Genomic DNA, 18,022 nt, shown 5'->3' with positions numbered 1-18,022 from the left:
AGGGAGTGGCTGTATGGATGGTGACTATCACCCCGCTGATCCGTGCCAGACGCTACCATAGAAGGATGAGGGATGCCTCATCTGCTCCTGATCTGGAAACCTGTCTGCCCCACAAACCGGGAATGACCCGGGCCATATCTGTAACTACGGCGAGGCGTACCTACAGTATCCTCCAGGGAACACAGTAGCTGGGAGGAAAAACAGCGCGGAAATTAATAGTAGTTGGCGCAGTATTAGGACATGGTATCCTGGGCTGTCCCAGCAAGGTCATTAGCGTGTGAAAATCAGCTGCGGGCCCGGTGTAAGTCATGGAGGATGTGCAGCTAGGCTGCACAAACATATTGGGGATGTATTGACGCCCGAACGTGCAATAATTACTAGCTGTGGCAGCGTGGGTCTCCGTGTCTTGTTGTGTTGTTGCTCTTCTGTGGCTTAATTACTGATTTTCACTGGTATACTGAGGCGGACCCTCAGTGGCGGAAAGTTCAACTGACGAAAGCTGCCGGCGTGGTTAAATTATTCATGGCGTTAGCGCCCCAACGGTGCCCCCTAGCTGCCACACCGGGCCACTGCGCCGCTCCTGTAATCTGACTCTGCTTCTCCCACCTCTCCTCGGTGTACCTAAAAAGACTGGATTAACATGTTCAGTCCGCAGAGGGCCTCGCTACACACATGTGCCGCCCCCCCTCCCTCCCCCACTACCCTGCCTGGCCCTACACAGTGCAGTTTCTCCAGCCTCATACAACAGTCAATCTTTTGCTCTCTTTTTCTGTTTATCTCATCCTTTAACCATGACCCGGTGGCTGTTTTCTCTTTCAAGGCTTCATCCCTCCATTCTCATGGAAATTCCCTTCCTTTGCTCAGCTCATCCATCTCTCTCTCTTTTCCTTGTCGTCTGGGAGACCTGACATCCACAAAACCTCCATCGCCCCACAAATCCGACAACGGTAGCTTTTGGAGCCAGGGAGAGAGGGAGGGCTCCCCTCCTTTCTTCTCTTCTCTATTTCTCCCTGGTCCCTTCTTACTCTCTCTCTCCTTTTCTTTCCTTTCTTCCTCCTTCCTCCCCCTTCAATCGGGAACTTGTGAATGGTGGCCAATCAGGAGCTGCATACCCTTGGCTTCTGCCTCCCTGTCATCCTGAGCAAGGAGTGGGGAGAGAGGGTGGGGGGAGAGAGAGGGAGGGGAGAGAGAAGAGGAGAAAGAGAAGGAGCGAGGAAGAGAGAGAGAAAGCGAAATAGAGGGAGGGAATAAGAGAGCGAGAGGGAGGGAGAAACACCAATAAGGGGAGGGAGTGAGAGAGAGCGAGGGAGAGGAACAGCTGCAGTCTCACACAGCAGCACAGTCAGTCCCGGAGTGTGACCACAGACGGGAGGCATAGCGGAGCGTGCCGTGCAGGAGGACACGGGGCCAGCGCAGTAGCTGCCATGTTTCCAAACGGAGCATAGACTACAGGGGCACGGTAAGCTGACCGCCTTCTTCACTGCCATCCCTTCCCTCGTCTCCGTATATCCCAGAGGCAGAGGGTCCATCAGCAGCCTTGTGCTTATCACCATGCCGTGGGGGGAACGGGAACGCAACTTAGTTCCCGCAGTGGACTCAAGTTGCTTGCAAGGGGTACCGCAGACAGGGACTGGCGAACACCCCCCGCCCTGCTGGTTTGAAAAGGAAATGGATTACAGGATTTTTTTTTTTCTTGTTTTGGAGTTGTACTTTTGGCCGTGTTTAATGCAGCAGGGGGTGGGGGGAGCAGTCGGGAGGGGGTCCAGCTGCGGCTGGCAGCCGGGAGTAGCGGCTCGTGTTTTGGCTCGTGGCGCGCGCTGGGACTTTATTGTCGGAGGATGTACAGATTGTCGGGGGGGGGGGGGGGCAGATACCACAGGTGCAAGACTTGTCTGAGAGTTTGGGTTTTGTGGTGTGCGCATGTGGCTGGGTGAGCTGCCCCCCTTTGGCGTCCCCCCCCCCGCCTCCCAGGAGAGGGGTTGATCAAACAGGCGCATCACGCTCTCCAGAAATCCCCCCCACCCCCGGCCCCTCTGATAGGCCGGGAAAAGAATGTGAGTTAATCCTCATTTGCCCCATTCTGGCAGCTGGTTCTGCGGCAAATCTGTGGACCGTACCAGCTGGCTAACGATATGGTGATGACTAGGCACAGGGCCAGGGAGTTTGCACAGGCAGTTGCCATACTTCAAAAGTTTAATCTGACCTGGGAGTGTGGCCATGTATCTGTGAGGGACCACCGGGGGGGCACCGTGTGGTGTTAGGGTGGATTCTCGCGCCTTTTTTTTTGGAACATCCAAACGGATACCGGCGCTTGGGGGTGGGGGGTTGGATTGGGATGTGCCAGCGCTGGGGGGGTGCAGTCTGGAAACTCGTCTCGGGAAAATGCTGGTGGATGTCCTGCTTTTCTGGTTCTGAGCTTTGATGCTGCTCCCCGAACAGACTCTCCATCAAAATCCAAGGTCTGTGCTCGTTCTGACCCTTAGTGACACTTTTACAGCAAGCTCAGTACCCATAAATCCAGCTGAATCGCTTGGCAAAGTCGGGGAAACACACACACACACAGGGGTGTAATTATATCTTTGAGGGGACTCGCCACTCATTTCTATGAGGAAAACTTTTTATCCCAACATGACAACCTTAACCGCGACCCAGCTGTAACCTTAAACATAAGTAACCAAACAAAATACTAGACTTCTGGCATTTTTACTTTTTCGATTGCATTTCACAGATCTTTGTAGGATCCTGAAAAATGGCCCTCACAATGTCAAGAAACAGGTTTTTATCACACACACACACACAGAAAAAGAGAGAGAGAGAGAGAGAGAGGTTCTACTGTACCAGGCAAATTCACAGCTTGTACCTGGATGTAAAGTCTCCTCACTGACATTTAAGTAAAAAGTAAAACATGTATATTCCAAATCAGGGTCATAGCCAGGATTTTTAAAACACCGAGGGCAAACGTGTTAACCCCTCCTAGGTGTGCCCCGAAATGGATTGTAGTTAATGGAGTTGCAGAAAAAATACTGAGGACTTGACTTCGGTGTTACCAATGGTATGTGCATGTACAGTAGGCATGACCTGCATTATTCCTGTTATGACCTTGAAATTCCAAAAAACTGTTTTAATTCCTTATGTTTGCAGGAACACCGGGAATAATTGCACGGTGCCCAGAAGTCAGCCTATGTGTGATCGTGACTCTAAGCCGGTCTGTGAATGATTACGTTGATATGTTTTATTCAGTGACTCCCGAACCTGTGCCTTGCCCATGCACAGCTTCGCTGGGGACACACCTCTGCGTCTAAAGGTGGGGGCGATGACAACAGGCTTGTGATCCGTGTCGACGTCCCTGCATTACCCAGGCACCACATCAACACTGCCGACGCCGCGGGACGTGGCGTGCGCGGCGGCGTGCTGAGTGGAAAGCGACTTGTGCCGTTCGGAAGGTCTTGGGCTCCTCCTAGTGGCAGATCGTGGCTCCGCGTGCGCTCGCTCTGCAGCTGAGAACACAGCTGGGGACACCTCCTCTTCATAGAACTTCGAATTTAGCGATTGAACTTTTCTTTCAGTTAATCAGCCGCTTAATTAACGAGTCACCGTGGTTACAGCTTCACCTATAGGGTCCCGTCGGACGAACGAGGCACGCACGCACACGTTGTACACCCCCGTTCAGAATCGCCATCCCGTTCTGCACAACAAGTAATTAGCAGCTCCGCGGGTCTTCACTTTCGGGGTGTGGAGAATTAATGCCTATTCATGCTGGACGTCCCAGAGGGGGGTTCTTTTTCCAGAGCACCCTCTCGCTTACCTCTGACACCGTTTCATCGACCTGCTTGGCACGGACGCAGGGCTGACTCAGATCTTGTCACGTCGAGGTGCTAAATGGCCCGTGCGGGTGTTGATTCCCAGCACGCGACCCATCAGAGTATCTTCTAAATATAAAACTCATACCCTATATTATCACGTTTAATTTTTCATTCGAAACGCCCCTGAACGTCGACGTTGCAGCGCAGAAGAAATGTGTCAAATTCCCTCAGGCACTGAATTGAAATTAGCGGCGTTTAGCAGGTTTCAGATTTTGCTTATTATGTTTTGTTACCATGCCGGAAGATGACAGCTGTCACTGTGTTTTGATGGCAGGTCTCTCTTTCCAAATGGCTAGCTGTGTTGGCTGCCTCATTATGCCGTAACTACAGGTAATGGGGTTTATGGTAACGATCCCTAAGCATTTCGTCTTGTTTCCGTATGCAGTGTGAGCGGTTCCTAACAGTATATGTATATCGACTGGCAGCAGATTAATCATCTCAGGAATGTCATGGCTCTTGGCATTTATATCAAGTTTGACAAATGTTACCGGCAATCCATGTTACAGCAAGTTATTTAAAAAAAAAACACACGTTTATAGTGTGTCAGACCCATGTCCTGGAGTGGGGGAGGTGAGTTTTGGAGCAGCATTTATAATGTGGTAATGAAAAATCATGGAAAAAAATACCTAATAATAATTTAATGCAAACCAACAAAACTTCATTAATAAATGCATGAAATACATCTTTTTTTGTTTTAAATATCTGAGACACACACCACCATCGCCACCACTGCCTTCCTGTCAGATGCACTCTGCAGTTCATGGTCAGGTGACATACCTGTAGAGAGAACATACTTGATTAGTTGGAAATGTGAGCAGGTGAAGATATCCGGTGTTCAGTATCCTTAATAAGCCTTTTATCTTCTCCTGTGAAGCCCAGTGGCCCTGATTTAAAAATCTCAGGGAAGTAGGCTGTAGGCTGCAGGCAGGCAGATGGGAATCGCGCAGCATGGCGTTTGAACACCAGGGCGGCGCTCCGGGCCTCTCCCATGGTGTAGCTGACAGGATAGGGCAGGACTGCTACTGTATGTGCTAATAGTGAGGTACTGGCGAACTGGACCCACGTTTGTAACCTCCTGTAAGGCATGGGTGGATCTCTAACGGGGAGACAGGCTGGTCCCCCCCCCCCCCCCCATGGGCGTGGCCAGGTTTTGCAAGCTCTGATACCCCCAAAACGAACAAGAGTGCGCAAATATAGCTTAAAGAAATCAGTAATTTGGGAAATAGACAACGGTGAATCTGGACTGTTTCTTTTTCTGTTTTTTTCTTTCTTTCTTCTGAGTGTTTGTAGGAATTAAAGAAAGTCCCCGTGGACTAACACGCATCAGGGAACTCACATCACCAGTTAATAAGCAGCACATTATTTACATTAAAAAAAAAACCTGGGATTTGAACCGCTGACCTTTCGATCACAGACACAGTTTCATAACCTGCTGAGCATTATCGTAATTTGGGCTGTGAATTCTAAGTGCGGAATCGGATCATAATATTCAGATAGGGGTAATCGCTACAGACGGATCTTGATATCCCAGTGTGAGGCGATCAAAGAGGGCACCCGGCACCATTTCTGCGCTTCTGCTGCAAGTGGCTTTTTAAACATGACCCCTGCCCCACGTAGCCGTCCTTCTGACACTGATGTGACACAAAATTTTCACTGGAGTGGAAGGTTCCGGCATCCTACGGGGAGAAAATTAGGGCCGCGTCCGTGGCGAATGTGAAGATGCTAGGTTTCCCTCTCAACTACTGACCGGTGTATCGATGGATCCTGCAGGGGGCAGGGGTCAGTGGGGGGGCAATCAGAACTCAATTTTCACATAGGTTTTGCTTTGCCAGTGACACTCACAGTGACCTCGCGGGGCAGGTCTGGACTTCCCTGTGTGTCAGTCTAAGAAAATACAGGAGGCTGTCCTGTAAACGCGCAGATTAAATAAATAAACCCCTACATCCCACTGGTGGAACTGCCCTTAGAATAATTTGTTAGCCCGGTGACTCTGACCCATTTCTATTCTGACACGGGGCGGGAATCACCTATTGGTCCTAAACGATGATATTTCTCTTCTACAGAAGCCCTGTAACCCGGCTGCATCTTAAATTTTATTTCATGAACCCATTTCGGAAATAAAACAGAATAAACACTTTTGTCAGCCTAGCTGCTGATTTATTTAAAAGCAGTTTATTGATTTGATCCTTTTTCTGTTATTTAGGCATATATTTTATTGGCCTGTGTAACGATGTGGAATCCCACCCAGGGTGTCTCACCGCCTTTGGCCCTTTAGCACCTGAGATAGGCAGCAGACCCCTCCCATGACCCTCTACTGGATAAGCAGTTTGAAGACTCACAGAATATGTAATATACCAGAGCGATCCATTTTTGGTCTTAGGGCATGACAACAACGCTTCTCCGGGGGTTAAACCAGTAAACTTGGGATACAAAACCCACCCAATTTGCCCTTTTCAGAACTTCTCTTGGCTTATACCTGCTGTATATTAATCACTGTGCTCACAAAGTCACCTGACATTTCAGTTTAGCTGAACCCTTGAACTATCTGGTTACTGTTCCTTAAACACTGTGTTGCCGCTCTGGCCGTGAGTCCCGGATTAAAGAAGCTGGCTTGGATTTGTGGTTATCTTGTCCCTCTACCCTACGCCATGACGAAATCTGCAAGATGATCAGCATCCTTTGTGTCTCTCATACTCTTCCTTTCTTTATTTATTTAGGGTTAATCAATCTGCAGGGTTTTTGCCAGGCCCTGCATGACTGGGACTGTACAGGCCTGCTTCATTACATTAATATAATAATAATAATAATAATAATAATAATAATAATAATAATAATAATAATAATAATAATAATAAAGAACAGAGGCCAGTGATACAATGGATATGAGACAGGAGTTGGGGGGGCGGAGTGGTGCTCAGTGGATTAGGACGCCATGCCGGTTCAAATCCCAGGGCCACCAGAGTGATGTTACCATTGGGCACTTCAGCAAGGACCTTAACCCCCAATTATTACAGGGACTGTTTTACTTTCTCAGTTGTGTGTTGCTTTGGATAAAAGCATCTGCTTTGGTTCTCAGGGTTGTTCAGGGTATGTATGGAGATGGCTTGGGTATGGCATGATTCTCGATGATATTTGCAGTCAGGTTTCCATGAGCATGAGGTGGCAATGATTTCGTACTTGTCATTTCTGTACATGTTGAGGAGCCGTTTAACCATGGGCACAGCTGGATGCTTGTTTGTCAGCCAGGGTGCTTCTAGAAACCTCTCTTGGGAATGTGGCCACAGTTGCTTAGCACCTAACTCTTTGCATGGAGTTACGGCAAGGTGGACGGTCCAATTATTTCGCAATGGCCCTTCTGTGACCTTAAGGAGTTTGTTTGTGGTGTCGACAAAGCAGGCAGAGCTATTTATGAGTACTGCCTCAATTAAGGCACATTATACAACAGCCGGTGATAATGGTTCTGATAATTGGTCCGGGTAGCATTGAGAGAACTGTCTTTTTGGACAGTCTAGGGAATTGCGCACAAAACGATTGTATCATATGGAGTGTGTTTTTGCAGGGGATTGTTAAGGATCTGCCTGAAATTCTGTGTTTATGTGTAGGAATTGAACACAGATTTGGAGCAAGATGTGTGTGGGGTCTCAAAAATTTACCTGAATATAGGGGTTGGTGCAATTTGGTGGTTAGATTTATAGGTACTCTTCCAAGGTCACTCTTGGGACGTCAGTGGTGCTCTAACTCCTGGTGCAGAGATCTTTGGAAACATCTCTGGCTCCCCTTCTGTGCTGTACAAAGTTGGAATATTCAGTGTGTTATAAATTGCTAAAAACATCATCAATAGAACCGTTTTCAGTCATCGCACTTTTTTTTTTTTTTAAACCTGTTGTGCAGGGTTAAAGATGTCATAATTCATGTATTTTAAATAACTGTAAATTTATCATGTACTAATATGTGCTAATTTGTGTAAATATAATGGCACTAATGTGCGTCAATATAAAAATCAAATTTTAACATTTTAATGACACAAAAAAATGTATTTCATAATGTAATAGCTACTAAAGTAGCAGAATGGACAGCACTGTCGCCTCACACCTCGGGGTCGGTACGGAGCTTGCATTCTCTCCCCGAATCACAAAGTCTTCCTGACACAGTCCAAGAGCATGCGGTTAGGGTAATAGGTATGTGCAGATTACCCATAGAGGGAGGCTGTGTGCAAATGTAGCCTGTAACGGACTGGCATCCCATCCAGGATGATGCCTGGGATAAGCTCCAGGTTTACTGACACCCTGACTAGGATAATCAGTGGCAGGATGTATGTATTAAACTCCATTAAAGTTATCTACAGTATATCAGTGTTTCCCAATGCCGTCCTCGGGGACCCGCAGGCCGTCCGTGTTTTTGTTCCTGGGAGCTCGGAGGGAGCAAAAACACGGATCGGCCGTGAGTCCCCAAAGTTCAGATTGGGAAATACAGACGCTCCTCTACGAACTTTCAACTTACGAAGTTTCAGACATACGAACGAAGAGCACTGTAAGTCCAAATTATGTTCATTGGGCTCCCGTCTCCTGTCCGCCGCATAAATTTTTTCTCTCTGCACGCCAATTCCGGCTAGTACGACTTCTGCCCGCTACTCCCGCCGCGCAGCAGCGTAGCGTGCGTACTCCCAGCATACTAGTTCTATGTACTTGTGTATACCCTTAGAATGATGTTGAATAACGACTTACAAACATTTCAAATTACAAACAGCCGTTCGGAAACGTATCTCATTCGTAAATAGAGGAGTGTCTGTACTGATTTATATTATTAGCTAGTTGCCCAAAAGTTATTTTACTTCATGTCTGTTTTAAAAATAGAGCACAATGCCTGATGTAGCTGATTATTTCTCCTGGAGCAGCGTTGAATACCTTGAACCCTTTACACTCCTGCTGCCCCAAAACAGTATAAACATCAAACAAAGAGAGAAAAAAAAAGACCATCCATCAATAAATAGCGTCTGGATCCTGCTTCTTCAGAGCTCAAAGCCCTGTCACTCCTACCATTCGATGAAGGAACTGCTGTTGTGTTGGATATTCAGTCCAATTCGACAGAACTCAGCTACTTAAAGTTTCAATTACTTGACTGTTTTTATTTTTACGCTTGTTACGCACGAGCAGCATCACAGTCTTACCGTGTGCGGCCTGTTCCCGTGGTAACCCGAGCGTTATCCCCTGCTCTTTGATGTTAATTGATGCTCCCATCTGCAGGGTGACTGTCGGCTACCCCGCGGTATTCACTACACTAAGACGCTTAGCTGCCGACTCCAAAAACTGCAAGTGTTTTTTTTTTTTTTAACCTCAGAGCTTTATCTTAAACCCCCAGTGCACGATTCTGCTTCTATGGCACATTTTCGGTAGCTATACGGCTGCGGAAGGGCAACTGCCGTTTGTCTCGGGGTGAAAGAGAATAAAGCGGCGGGAAACGCATTTATCTGTCAGCCTGCGGATGCCGTGTTCAGCGAGGGAGGCTGTGTCTGCTGTTAAAGCCTCTGCAATGGAAACACTAGTGACACCATGGCTCGTTAGAGCCCTTTAATTATGAAAACAGCTGAAACAAGTGAAGGAATGAACGCCGTGGGTCAGAAACTCTGAGAGTCACGTGACTCTCCTGTCACACCTAGTTAGAATACCTTAGCTGTGGGCCCCGAGGTGACCAGAGGGACCAGTTGTATTCACTTCACCACCAGGTTTGAGCGTCAGGCTGGCATGTGATGAAACAGGCGGGTAAATGAGCTGTCATGGGTGACCACTACCCAGCTAGAAGCACAGGGATCAAAATGACACCCCAGGTTAACTCTGGGACTTCAATATTTTCCACCGATTCACCTCAGTGTCTAAATGTCATGAACGTAATTCTTGTAATGGTAGATATATTATTATATTACATAATATTCTGTTTTTCGAGGTTCTGAGTGTGTGTACTGTGTAGTTTTTGGTTTGCATTATGTGATTTGTGATTTGCAAAAGAGGACATTGTTACAGGCTCTGCGTTGAGGCAAAGGAAACCATGTATTTGGGGGAGAACTGAATTGGACCTTTGAATTCCACATTCCCGCTGTCGTGGTACCCTCAGGATGGAATCCACATCAGGTGGATGTGGGGGCTTTCGGTCCTCTTCCCGCAGTTCTCACCAATGCAATTTGAATTCTTTTTTTATTTTAATCTCCCCCAAATTCGCTGAGTGAATAATTCATGTTTTTTCTTTTTTGTATCTCGTTAAGCAAATTGGTTGATTAGCATTTATAGCGCGATGCTAATTTGCACCTCACCTCTCCAGATTCATCAGCCGAACTGTAATACTAATTTGTCCGAAGACACAAGTTGTTCCCATTGTCCATTCAAAGGAAAAGGACCCACGCTGACAGTGTAATTCCCCTATAACCCCCTTAGTCCCCCCCTTTGCAAATCTCATGCTCGTCTGCCTGGTCTCCCCAGAGATGCGTAATGAATGGCTGTCAGAACAGCACTGGCACTTTGGCCTTTAGACAAACCTTTCAGAAGACATGGCCCTTCGGAAAAAGGAGTAGAAAATTTATTGGGATTCACTTTGGAGGGCCCATAAATTATGCATACACTGCTGAATGACCTATTAAGAGGGGTCTTCCAGGATACAGGGGGCTTCAGCTGGGCACTGAGAAGACTCTTGTCAGTTTTGTCTGACTGGGGGTGGACCTACCGCCATCCCCATTGTTGTCATGGTCTGCTACTTTTCATTTTTTTTTAATTGTATATATATATTCTTTACTTTTACTTTCTGGTACATTTTGAACTGATGGGCACGCCATTGGTGAGGTGTGGATCGTTTGGTCTGGTACCTGCACAGACACACCATTCACTGTGCTCTCACTTCCCATGAAGCTCCAGGGCCTGATTGGTGCTAATCTAGCTCTCACAAGTGGAACAGCCAATGAGGTGAATTGCAGGCAAATCTATAGGTTCCACCTATAGATGTGCTCTGTGATCTAAATGTTTAACATGTATAACTGAATCAGCCATGCCAATCACCACACATTAACCAAATGATGTCCAATGCAAAGATGGGACAACAAATAGCAGAGATGAGGTGAACCATCAAAGATGGCCTGGGAAGTAGGTGTCTGGATTGTTTTGTGAGGGTGAGGGTAAGGCATCCATTGGAAGCTCAGCCTAGCCTACTCCTTGACAGCCATATGTGAGTAACGTGCTATTTGCCTCACTTGGATGTTGCTTTGGACAAAAGCATGTGATAAATATGTAAATGTATATATAAGTTTATATGATGGGGTGGTCATCTTGAACAGCAGTTTGTTTTTTTCTTCCAATTTAGCGATTTTGTCGTTGAATGATTTTTACCACCCGCTGTCTGCCTAAGTTGCATTCATCCTCAGGGACTTTGATGTATATGCATAACTAATATCCCATGCCTCATTATTCTTTACACATCTATTTTCAGTTGGTGGTCATAGAAATGCAAGAGCTACCTATAAAACAGCAGAAATCTGCAGACACTAGCAGCACACCAATACCACAAATAGGCAGAAAAGCAAACAAGATACGAGATACTTGATGACCACGTGAGTGTTAAGCACACAAGTGCCCCTGGACGTGCTAAGTGTTTGAGCCTGAAGAAGTGTCTCTTTCCAAAGCTGTGGCTTGATCTTCACAGGGGTCAAAGCGACGGTCAGACGGAGGAATAAAATGCAAGATCTCGCAACGCGGAACTTCAGCACAAATTCCACACAGAGACAACGTCCGCAGTAGCTCACTTACTAAGAAACTCTCGAAGAGCCGACCGAATACCATGGTGATTAATCACTTTCTGGTGATCCTGCTACTCTCCTTCCCCCACCTGATCTCCACGGTGCCTCTATCGAGTGGGAGTAACAGAAATGTGTTCAACAAGTTGGCCTCACCAGCGGAGAAAGAGGGGAAGGTGTTGCAACGCACCAAGAGAGGCTGGATGTGGAATCATTTCTTTCTCTTGGAGGAGTATGCAGGCTCAGACTTCCAATATGTCGGCAAGGTAAGACCATCAAGGGTTATAATTATTTTCCTGCGTTCACGTCTAACGGTATACTCACATTTCATTTACTTCTTAAATTTTGTATTTCTGTAAATTCCTATAAGGTCTTGTGTTTTTCATTGTTCCTGTAACTGTTTTACGCTGTGACTTTGTTGTTGTAAACTTATTGATGCTGCTGTTAGGTGTGAGCCAAACAGTTTTTGTGGTACCACTTTACAATAAGGCTCCCTTTTGCCGCTTGTAAATGGTAGCAACTCATTAATAAAAAGAAAACAGTGTTATAACTTGTTTAAAATGATCTATTAATAATTGATGAATTGTTATAACCTAATTAATAACCAGATTATAAGCCATTCATAAACTCCTTATATGGGTAGTCTTATTGTAAAGTGGCACCGTTTTTGCAATCATGCTATGACAATAACATATTCTGATTAATAAGCAAGGGGACAAATGAAGGGATAAACATTTCTTAGGGATGTCTGCAACTCTCCTTCAAATGGTGCCCTGAGCTGGCACCCCTGGCCCATTATTGATAGTTAAATCCCAGCGTTACAGATGGAAGCATAGCAATTCTTTTTTCCAAAACCTTCATCTGTTAGATCTTATGTGTAGATAAGAGTAAAGGATATTGAACGTTTCCCACTAGATGTCCCTGCGGCTGTTTCTGGGAATCCCACAGCTCTTATAAGCATTACCACAGTGAATCTTCTGTGTTGTGGCCTATTGATGTCAAAGTGAATGTAGCTAGAAAATAGGCGAGGAATTGTAGTGTAGGTGCTTATGAGTCAGACATGTGAACGGGTTGATCAAAACCAAAGGCAAAGCACAGTGACGTTTACCTTGGGTCTTGCTTTAGCCTGTTTGTTGGAGGAAGTATAGGATTGTCACAGAAAAGAGTTTCACAAGAATCTGTCCATATAGTACAGATCACTGGCAAACTGAAATGTCAGATGCAGTTATAAAAAAATATCTAGTGAAGCATCATGTTTCGCATCTTTTTCAAAAAGTCTGTAAATTAACTACATGACTGGAAGGCAGGAGCACAGTGGTGAGGTGGTTAGCACTGTTGCATCACACCTCTGGGACCCGGGTTCAAGTCTGTGCCATGGCTTCATGTTTACATTTTCTCCCTGTGTCATCATGGGGTTTCCTCTGGGTGCTCCAGTTTCCTCACACAGTCCAAAGACCTGCGAAGGTGAATTGGAGTTACCAAAGTGTCCGTTGGTGAGAATGGTGTGTGTGTGTCCCATCCTGGGTTATTACCTGCCGTGCGCCCATAGTTTTCAGGATGAGCTCTAGACCCTGCACAGGACCAGCAGGTATAGAAGATCGATGGATGGAATGCAGTTGTGAGTCTGTTGTGAGTCTGTCCCAGGACATACAGTATGAGACCCTCTTAAGTGAAAGGACAATAGAGGTCTTCGTGCTATATATGCATGGACAGAGGTAGAATTTATGACTAGATTGTGTCTTTAAAAGTGCAAAGACCCAGGCAGGAACACAGCAAAGGGACAGATCTCCTCCTGGGGTGGGGGTGGGGGGGGGTATTGAAATGACAGTGACAGCTGACAGCCAGTTTTCAGCGAGGAAGTTGACTTTCATCATAAGCTTCCAATTCGCGAGTAAACAAGTGAGTTATGCATGGGAAAATGCGCCTGGCTGCAGAGAATTGCAGTAAAAAGAAATATGTTTAACTAATATTAAGTTTAGATTTTAGAGAACAACAGCCTGTCTTGGAATCATAGAGCTTGAGGTAGGGCATGCATTGGACTGGGTGCCAGGTCGTATTTGTCTGTTTGTGTTTTGTTGCTGGATTATAAACTGAAATTAAGTTATGACTCCATGAGCTGTTGACCGTTAACCACCACGGCCATTGACAGCCATTCAGTTTAATCCACCCACTGTGAAAAATGAAACATGCTGAGTGCGTGTCTCCTCTGTGGGCCCGTGTTCAATCTCAGCCCAAATGAACCTGCCGAGATAGCATAGGGGGTCTTTGTGTTGCGCAAGGAAGGAGAGTATCGGTGCTGGACATCATCACATCTTGAGATTCCTCTTTGCTGTGTATCAAGACAGCCAGTCAAGGGTCATCTCCAGGAAAATTCAAAAGCTTGGGAAGAGACTTTGGAGACAGCGGGATAGGTTCTTAGCTTTCTCTGTGGAGGGATGAAATGGCAGAATTGGAGGTCTGACTATTGAACATTTTCTTCATGATGTAAAATAGCAAAGAACTAGAAGAGGTTCATTCCAATCTTCTGACCACTTATTCAGTTTAAGGTCATTCACCGAAGCCTGTTCTTAGGAGTAGAGCAGCAGACAGGGGTCTGTCTGAAATATGACCAATGAATTTAAAGCTTATTTTGTATCAAGTTATAACTGCTTTGACAATTTAAAATTTGAAACTAATTTACTTATATTCTCAATCATCTTAGCAATTATTTCTCATAATTAAAGATATAATAAACACTGAAATCTTGATATTTCTGCAAAAGATACGGATGTGGAAATACATATCTTAAATCTTTGACATAATCAAAAAAGCATAGCTTAGTGTGACAGACATTTTTCACCCCTGCTAATATGTACTAATCTAATCAAGAGTGAGTACGCATCTTGAAGATGTAACAAAATCAGACAAATTCAGATGCAAAGTTTAGCATAAAGTTCAGGAGTAACTGTCTATTGATGACAGACGTAAGCTTTATCTTTTTCTGATGTAAGGGAGGAATGAAGTGGGCCATTGCAAGTAGCAGTAAGTGGGATAGAGTTCAAGGTTCAGAGTCAAGTGAAGGTAGAAACAGGTTCTGCCCTTACTGAGAAGACAAGGCTGGTCCACAACTTTTACCAATAGCATCAGAAGAACGATGCAAAGTAATTACAGGATCTCTACATTTGGTCAAGACTAGAGTAATGGAAGGAAGCAGGCAGAGAGTCGGGGAGGTCATTTTAGTGCAGGGGACATAAAACTGTAGGGGGAGCTAGAGTGTTCATTGATAAATGAAGGGCTGACGTTCGACTGTGGTTCCCCAGGCCGCACGATGTTGCCGCATTGTGTCAAATTGTGGCACGAAAAATTAGCTGTGATGTAGGGCGGGCAGAGAAACTCAAGCAGGCCGACCAACTTACAGACCACTTGTATAATCCTGGCTCTGTATGGGATTACTTAAATAAAACATCTTGTTCAATAATTTGACAGAAGGTGTGGGACAGCTTTGCTCTGGATAAAAAGGGTCTGTCAGATAACTTAATTAACAGAATCTTAATATCTGAAATGGTCCAAAGATGGCTCTTATGAGATGAACATTTTAATATCCGTTTGTTTATACCCATCTTCCTCCAGGCGGGCGATATCTCACTGCAGTGCCATCTACTGAGATTCGCGCTTAACCGTGGCCGGAGGTGATTACCAAAAGGAGGGGAGAAGAGACTGATAACTCACCTGTCTAGTCCATTATAGTCCGTCAGCACCGATGTCTGCCTCCTACTGGGCAGATGGCAGATGATCGTTTTGACACTAGCTGCAAATCAGGCCAAGGTGAAAATGCACGCCCCGTCAGTTTCAGCTCCATGACCGGCAGGGAGTGCGGGCATCTCTGCCGTCTCGCTTACAGTGTGACAGACAGCGGGGAACCAGGGTGTGTCAACGGTCCCTCCCGGCCACAGAGGATGATAACGAATCACCCGAGTAAATGCTTTCTTAGCCAGTATCGGTGACTGCAGACTTCTGCAAAGCGTGATCTGCTTTTCTTTTCAATCCTAGCCCTGGAGGTGGCACAGGAAGAGAACAATACGGAAGTCAAGGCAGAGTAAAAAAAAAAAAAATGCAGTAGCGTTTTTGAGAGAAACCTTCAAAATAGCTACTCCACTCAGCCCTGATTTTTGTGCAAAAAAAGAAACAAAAAAAACCCAAATAATTGCTTTTCATCAGGGATTCACTGAGTTTTTATCCCCCAGCTGATTTTCCTTCATCTTTTATTTTATTTCTGCCTAGTGCAAAAAGACTGAAAATGGCATCATTGTGTTTGTATTAGTTTCAAATTCGGACAGATGGGGTTATTTTGTGCGAGGCCAGTTTTCTTTCTCGGAATCAACTAACTGCAGGGATGGAGAGCGAGGGACTGGCTGTCCAATCGGCATGCCGCTGCTACCCAGAGGGTGGTCCAGGCTCCAGGCGGTAGTTTACCTCTCCAAAAGACATTTATCAGCACGGAGTACCTTAGGTTCCAAGCTGGGCTCCTCAGGGTAGGATGGCGGAGGTATAGCCTGCATTGCAGTTTGTGATTCAGTAAGGTGTAGTATATACCATGGGGGAGGTTTGAAGAATTGTGACAGCACGACTTGAGTCTTCATCGTAAACAAGTAAAATTGCCCACTTAGATGGTGACATTATGGAAATGCTGCTGTTGACCCAAACCATTAGAAGTAAACAAGCCTCTTAATAAATGTGTCCAAGCAGCGTGGAACTGAGAGACTTTCAGCCATCTGTTTTTGAATAAGGAAGGAAGCGCGACGTGTACAGTACCGTCGGCTGGGCGCTGGGCAGCATGTCGGTGGGTGAACATGAACGTGCATGTGCTCTCGACGGCAAGGATGAAGCCAGGTACCCGTGAACCGCTTACCAATTAGGTTAACGGGAGGGAACCGTTAAAGCTCCTTCCCTACTGGGATGAAGCATTGCTGCTCACAAGTCAAGCCAAGTCGAGCTTTACTGTCATCCCAGCCATATACAAATACAAAAAAATCATAAAAACGTTCCTCCTGAATCCACAGTGCAACATTCATGACAGGAAAGACATGACAGTTATGGAATAATTGACATAAGGGGGAAAAAACCTGTACAATTATGTATAATTTAAGTGGCGGGGACCCAGAATGAAGACTACTACATAACATAACCTAACATAACGTAATGTAACATGACGTAACATAACGTAGCATAGCATGACGACGTGACATGACACGACACAATAAGACACGACATGACAACATAATATAACATTAGACAAAAACAGACACACTAGATAACACTGGGAAATTAGCTCATAGAAGTACTATCTCTGCTAGGAGGTGCAGCAAATGTAAACAGTATTCACCTCATTCTAAAGTTTCCAGACTATCTCTGCATTCAGTCCTACGATGCTTGTTCATTGGTTGGTTCTCCAGCATCACAGGTATGTAGGGTGATGCAAAGGAACCACATATATGTCCGTTCACAGAAATCAAACTGTAGTTATGCTCCAGAATGAAAAAGGCAGGAAGGGTTGTCATAATCACAGCCGTCTGATGTATGTATTTATCTGTCCATTTTTTAAAATTTATAAATCCCTGTAACATTTGTTGGCACTGGATGAATAGCACCCAAGTAAAATAGTTGTAGCTGTGCAGGCCAGAAGATTCTGGAAGCGGGTAGCAGGTGAGCACACAGGGTCTGAAGCTGCAGATAATAAATATTTTAAGAGCCGCACATTAAAACGTATAAAGGCTTCGACTGCGGTGCCGGCATGTAAATAGAGCATCTCGATGGAGAATTAAATCAATGGAAGGGGCGAGGCGGAAACATGGACATGGAGGAGAGGGCTGGACGAGACAGGGGGTGAGGGGGACGATAATTATTCCACTGGCGTCTTGGGCTCGATCTCTGTTTTGCTATCGCCGCTGTGCAGTGCCGAGCTGTACTCGCTAAAGACCTGACTGGAATTGCCAATGACACTGGCGCTCCTCTGCCTCTGTGAGTCTGCTCCGATGTCAGAGGCCATTTTTAAAACACAAATTCAAATGGTAACAAGCAGCAATTGCCGAATAAACATCAGTCCATTTTTTCCACCTCTGTAAAAAAACGCATCATTAATATGAATTTACATTCTTCTCACAAATAGTCCCCAATCCAGCTTCACCAAACCAATGTCATTCTTCATTTTTATGTACTTTCATTATCGAAAATAAAATAATTTAATGCATTTTTTTAATGAAATGTCATAAGTGTGTGATGACATTTTTACAAAGTAGGAGTCTGCCAGTACCTTTTCTGAAATCACACCCATAAATTTGTTATTGCATGAGTGGTAGAGAGTGCTTAGCCCAATCAGCAGGACAGATTATAATGTGTTATGACCAGATCT

General features: G+C 45.5%; 1 protein-coding gene across 2 annotated transcripts in view; it reads left to right on the top strand.

The window, feature by feature from the left end:
• Window positions 1-1,271: 1,271 nt before the first annotated feature.
• LOC111838736 (cadherin-10-like) overlaps window positions 1,272-18,022 on the top strand; it is a 40,607-nt gene continuing 23,856 nt past the window's right edge. The window contains exons 1-3 of one of the 2 annotated variants that reach the window (XM_023802000.2): window positions 1,272-1,459; window positions 11,331-11,451; window positions 11,544-11,900. In XM_023802000.2, coding sequence (XP_023657768.1) covers window positions 11,679-11,900 — 222 coding nt within the window. In that variant the 5' untranslated portion in view covers window positions 1,272-1,459; window positions 11,331-11,451; window positions 11,544-11,678. The remainder of the gene's footprint in view (window positions 1,460-11,330; window positions 11,452-11,543; window positions 11,901-18,022) is intronic. The other variant, XM_023801999.2, reaches the window with a different exon arrangement.

The sequence above is a fragment of the Paramormyrops kingsleyae genome, chromosome 4 (genome assembly GCF_048594095.1).
Source record: "Paramormyrops kingsleyae isolate MSU_618 chromosome 4, PKINGS_0.4, whole genome shotgun sequence".
Lineage (NCBI taxonomy): Eukaryota > Metazoa > Chordata > Actinopteri > Osteoglossiformes > Mormyridae > Paramormyrops > Paramormyrops kingsleyae.
The sequence above is the reverse complement of the archived record's forward strand: the minus strand, read 5'-3'. Positions and strand labels throughout refer to the sequence as shown.